The 6,299-nt window shown below is 39.6% G+C and overlaps 1 protein-coding gene across 5 annotated transcripts in view; it reads left to right on the forward strand.

Moving 5' to 3' along the window:
* cep41 (centrosomal protein 41) overlaps positions 1–4,902 on the forward strand; it is a 73,907-nt gene extending 69,005 nt beyond the window's left edge. For all 5 annotated transcript variants that reach the window (XM_073066800.1, XM_073066799.1, XM_073066803.1 and 2 more), the window contains one exon: positions 3,661–4,902. In XM_073066800.1, coding sequence (XP_072922901.1) covers positions 3,661–3,788 — 128 coding nt within the window. In that variant the 3' untranslated portion in view covers positions 3,789–4,902. The remainder of the gene's footprint in view (positions 1–3,660) is intronic.
* The last annotated feature ends 1,397 nt before the right edge of the window (positions 4,903–6,299 follow it).

Below are 6,299 nucleotides of genomic sequence, written 5' to 3' on the forward strand. Positions count from 1 at the left end.
ACTTTCTTTAAATCTCTGAACTTTTGTCTATATGCCTCAGGTACCAACTCGTAGGCCCGAAAAATGGCCTGTTTTACTTCCTCACAATTCTCATACTCCTCCTCCTCCACAGACAACGCCGCATATGCCCGTTGTGCCTTCCCTTTTAACACACTTTGTAACAACGCCACCCACTGATCTCTGGGCCACTTCTGATTCACTGCCACCTTTTCAAAATGCAAGAAATAACTATCAACATCCATCTCCTCGAACGGAGGTACTAACCTAAACTCCCTACTAACATTAAACCTCTCCTCTCGGTCTGCCCCTTGGACCCTTCTCTCTTGCTTTAACTTCTCCATGTCCAGCTCATGCTGCCTCTGTTTCTCCTTCTCCTCATACTCCCTCTGTTTTTCAGCTCTTTCCTTCTCCCTTTCAGCTCTTTCCTTCTCCTTTTCAGCTGCTTCCAGCTGTTTTAACCTAATTTCATGCTCCCTCTTCGCCTCTAACTCCTTTAGCTGGAGCTCATACTCCCTTTTCTTGTTCCAACCTTAATTTTTCCAACTCTAACTGAGCCGTCCCAATAGCTGGTACCTTTTCAGGGATATTTTCCAATACCTCAGCCAAAAACATATTCTTCTCAATATAATACTGAGTTATGGCCCTCCGCATCTCCCACTTTTTCATTGACGACGTCACCTCTGCGAGATTTAGTCCTTTCGCAATATTTACCAAGTCCGTCTTTGTGGCCTCCTCTAGCGCCTTCAAAGTTGGGTTTTGTGTAAATTCGTCTACGTCCATCTTTGCTGGTTTCCCGTCTGGTTACCTGCGCAACCAGATCAAAGTCTGGACTTAAAAGCCCGATTCACTGGCCCTCCAATTTGGTATCAGATCCCAGACGAGCCCCCAAGTTGTTACAAACCCCGTAACTGGGTATCTTACCAGCAAAGATAGGAGTATCCGTTGGAGTCTGGTGATACTATTTTTAACAGTATTTATTAGTAAAAATACACAAAAATAATATCAATGCAAATATACAGATAACATACGTCATCAATACTAAACCTAAAAGTGCGGGTATAATAATAATAAGAAATAAGCTCGATCGTTGTCTAGGGGATAATGAATTGTCCGATGGAAATATAAAGTTCAGTTCAGTTTATGCAGGCTGCGGTAGTTGTTGGTCGCTGTGTTACAATTGTTGGAGAGAGAGAGAGAGTAACAGCTATTGACTTGCCGACTTTCCTTTACGATCTTGATCCGTCGATGCGTTGTTGTTGTGGCCATTCACGTATGACCCATCCGTCCTTTAGCTAGACTGTTCTTTCGTGGCGGACTCGTCACCCAGGCAAGGGTGGACACACACACAAGCCCCCACCGGTCTCGTAGCGTCTCTCCTGGTGCGTCTGAGGGGTGTTCCCCAGAACTTACTTTTATCCCCACTCACGGGGTCTCAGGTGTTAATCAGGTTGGGATGATGCAACCCATCAACCAGACCACTCTGGTTGCCCCCTGAGGGGTTTCAATGAATAGAACAGTACTCAATACACAATCCTTCTCCAAGAGACAATAGCAGTAATCAGTAGTTCCGTTCCGCTTTTGTTAGGAGGAGACATTCCACTTTTGTGTATCTCTGCGTTGTCTCTCTCTCATTTCCTTGGTATCAGACCCGAAATAGTAGCGATTTTGCGATTCTCAAAAAGGGGGGGGGACGACTTTGCACCCTTCTGCCCATCAGAGTTGCTCCTCATTCGTAACAGTATGCTGGCCTTTATAAATCAGAGCATTGAGTATAGGAGTTGGGATGTAATGTTAAAATTATACAAGGTATCGGTAAGGCCAAATTTGGAGTATTGTGTACAGTTCTGGTCACTGAATTATAGGAAAGATATCAACAAAATAGAGAGAGTACAGAGAAGATTTACTAGAATGTTACCTGGGTTTCAGCAACTAAGTTACAGGGAAAGGTTGAATAAGTTAGGTCTTTATTCTTTGGAGCATAGAAGGTTGAGGGGGGACTTGATAGAGGTATTTAAAATTAAGAGGGGGATAGATAGAGTTGACGTGGATAGGCTTTTTCCATTGAGAGTAGGGGAGATTCAAACAAGAGGACATGAGTTGAGAGTTAGGGGACAAAAGTTTAAGGGTAACACGAGGGGGAATTTCTTTACTCAGAGAGTGGTAGCTGATTGTAACAAGCTTCCGGTAGAAGTGGTAGAGGCAGGTTCAGTATTGTCATTTAAAGTAAAATTGGATAGGTATATGGACAGGAAAGGAATGGAGGGTTATGGGCTGAGTGCAAGCCAGTGGGACTAGGTGAGAGTAAGCATTCGGCACGGACTAGAAGGGCCGAGATGGCCTGTTTCCGTGCTGTAATTGTTATATAGTTCCCATCTGTTCTAACATTCTGAACTAGTTTACCATGTGAGGCCCAGTCAAGACTGTGGTAAAGTGCATGTGGAGAATATCTATTACTCTTGTAAATTCTCATGGTCATCTCTTCAAAACATGCAATCAAATTCACGAGGCATGATTTTCCATTCAGGAAGCCATGCTGACAATTTCTATCAGCCATATCCTTTTCAGTAACTTCCCACCACTGATGTAACATTTGTCAACCTGTATTTCTCTGGCTTATCCCTGCTACCCTTCTTAAATAAAGGCACAACATTAGCTATCTTGTCTTTACCCTGCCTGTAACTAATGAAGATACAAAAATCTCTGCCAGGACCTCAGCAATCTTCTCCCTTGCTTCCCATGAATCCTAGGATACACCTGGTTGGGCCTCAGGAATTTATTCACTGTTTGTTTCAAGACCTCCTACACCATCACCTCCGTAATATCAATGTGCACCAGAATGTCACTGTTTCCTTCCTTGAATTCACTAGTGTCCCTTTCCGTCTCCACAGTACATACAGATGAATAAATGTAGTCACTATTTTAAAGTATGAAGGGCATATTTATGATGTGCATAACAAGCCTCTCATAAGTGAACAGCTGTATATTTTATTGTTAATGATATTTAAAGGATCTTTCAGAGTGTTGATACTTTTTACACCATTTATTAGGATGACAAGGCACGAGTTTAACATTTTACCCTAGACAGCCTGTTTAACAGCACAACATTCCTTTAACTGCATTGGAATGTCAAAGTAGTTTTTGCTTGCCATGTTCTAACATTGTATTTGTACTCAGTCCTCGTCAGAGGAGACAGCAGCCTCCAGTCATATCAGACACCACAAAAATGCTGGTAAATAGAGTTTGCTTCTAATCTTGCTCCTCTATTTAAGACTTGTTCTGCTTTTTCTGAACTTACAAGACTTTTTAAAACTTCAGTGAACTTTCAAGTGATGACATGTCTGGCAATAGCTCTGATAACTTGTTTTTGAAGTTTTGTTTTAGAAACCATTAGAAGAGATAAAAAGACACCTATTGTGCACAGATCAAACTAATCCTAGTCTATTCTGACTCCATAAATTAACTCTTTCCTACAGGTAATATTGCACTAGAAGTAACATTCCAGTTATTATTTTAACATTCACTCCCCTTACTACAACACTGTGGATATGCTTATTATATGAGACTAATATTTGATTGTGTTGTATATTCTGGGCTGTACAATTCCACACTACTTTTATAAAGTGGGAGTATTGTAATTCATGCTCATTTACTTTTTTTTAGGCAATTACAGCCACCTTTCATCATCAAGAACACGACTGAAGACATCTGCCAGCCATGTGTCCTCGCTCGCTGGCTCCATCAGTGCCCGATCACGGACAAGCAGCATCCAAAGCAAGCCGTGGAAATGAGCGAAAGAATATCGCTTCTGTTTTAAGCCTGATTTTTTTTTTTACTGTGTTTTAAATATCAGCTGTTATTGTGCTGAGAACCTATGGAAAATGTGCATCATTGACATTCAGTTACAAAAATAATACAACTGATGCATTATATGTTAATAGACACTGTTGATTGCAATAGCAAACAAGTTGTAGAAAGTAAAAGCTTTGTGATATTTAAGATCATCTTAAATTAAAGTGCATATTTTTAACTTTATAGCTTTCAGCTCCAACCAAAAGCAGAGGAAAAGGATTGGAGCCGAAGCGCCATTGTAGAATAATTTCTCATCCTGTCTTACAAAGCATCAAGACTTGGAATACACAATAGATTCTCAATTTTAAGATTTTCATATTAAAATCTGGTATAAATTTTAATATGAAAGCTAAGTATTTTGCACAGAACAACCCTTCGCATTACAAGTGCTGTATTTTCCCCACCATGCCTCCAAAGGAAGAATGTTCTCCATATTGATCCTTGTGCTATTTTGAATCATTGGTTCTAAGAGTTATTCACTTCTCCTGCACCCTCCCCCACTGCCACAACTAAATAGTGAAAGAATACATGATATGCCACCAAAATTCCATATAACCAATCCTAGTGTCATGCTTTGAAAAACTTTTTATTTTTGTGGGGTGTGGGGGAGTCCTTGTGAATCTCATTGTTCAATTATTTTTGCCTCTGAGCAATGTGCATAATATCTTATCCCATGACCCTATACTTATTCTAATTCCCTTGCTTATGTACCTGTCAATGTGGCAATCAATCTATTTGCTTACAAGAGAGTAATAAACTGATTAGTTTATTTAACCCACAGGGCTTCTTCACTTCTGTTTAAAATTAGTTTGATATTATAAGCACATGGACGCATGTTACATACCTTTTTTTTAAACTATTGTTTGGAAGCATCTGGGCAAAATGCTGATGCAATTGTGTAATCAAGATGAATGTGCAATTTGCTACACTTCTCTACAGATGTTTCACTGAAATGAAGTGGAGGCAAGTCTGTGATGGGTTATTATTTATCTTGTCTGAATACATGCAAGTTGCTTCTTTTAAAACCAAAATAAATGTAGTTTTAAAATTCAACCTTCAGGTGCGTCAATTTTAGAAGAATTTTAGTAGCACAATATACTGAATAAATTACAGCTGCCTGTGTACTGCTTCCTGCTATCCCAGCCTCACTTTCTTCTGAGAGGCTTTTTTTAACTTGAATATACTGTATGCCCTACAGTGAAATTATATGCATGTTCTTTCTCTGTGCTACCTGAATTTGGGGCTGGAAGGCTAGCACCAAGAAGACAGTTTTCCTTCTTGCATGCTTGTTTTCAGTAAATCAGCCATTATTTAGCAATTCTGGCTAAAGGTGTCGAAAAGGCAGATGTGCACAGGAAATATGCAAGTGTACCAGTACTGGTAGATTTATACGTTATGAATCAAAGTTGTATTTTTCTAGCTGGCATTGGTCTTTTTTAGTCATGTGCTGACTCATTGCCATGTCAAAAGTTTAGAAAATCCTATTAATTTTTCTATTTCTTAAGTATAATCGTATAAAAATCCTTACTAGCAGTTAGGTTCAGTGGAAATGAATAGTCAGAAAACAAGGGATGTGACTTCCCCCTCAATGATTAACAAAACTAGCACATGGTATTGAAATGAGAAGAGAATTTCAAAGCAAGAACCCATTTTGTAATGATTATAGAGTCCAATGGTGTTATCGCCAAGTCTTGTTTTCTAAAGTGTGGTACCCATGAGATTTAGAACCAGGACACTGAAACTGTTGTCCACACAGGGCACCGATGATGTATGTGCACAAACTCTGACATCTGTCTTAAGGGATATTCCCAGCTGTACTGGCCTTACCTTACCCACTATAATTTACAGCAAACAAATCTAGGAACAATCTTAAACTGAATTTTAATCAATTATGCTTTTTTTTTGTGCTACTACTTTCATCTTTCCAGTAATGCAAATGTTCTTCAATGGATATAATAGTGTACAATGTTTTTAATCCATTTATGGTATATTGGATATGGAGGCAAGAACAGTGTCTATTACTAATCTCTTATTGACCAGATGAAGGGACTTTCAGGATTTTGACTTGGCATTGATGGACTAATGGTGATATATGTCTAAATCTTGATGCAAGTATTTTGTAAGGGGATTCTAGTCTTTTCTCTGTTTCCCTGCTGCCCAATTAGATGGCAAAAGTCACAGGTTCAAGAGAAACCATTTTAAAACATCCTTGTGGAGTTCTTGTGGAACATCTTGTAACTCATCAGTACTGTCATGTTGGTGGTGGATGGAGTGAATGTTTAACTTGTTGAGTATCGTATCAAATAAGTGGGCCTCTTTGTCCTGGACAGTGAGTCTTGATTATTGTTAAAACTGTAATCATACAGGACGGGACTAGCACCCACAGTGTCAACACCCTCCTAAGCCAGATGGGTGTCCAAAGCCCAAGCCAGATGGGCTGGCCATGTCGT

Source organism: Hemitrygon akajei, chromosome 14 (genome assembly GCF_048418815.1).
Source record: "Hemitrygon akajei chromosome 14, sHemAka1.3, whole genome shotgun sequence".
Classification (NCBI taxonomy): Eukaryota; Metazoa; Chordata; class Chondrichthyes; order Myliobatiformes; family Dasyatidae; genus Hemitrygon; species Hemitrygon akajei.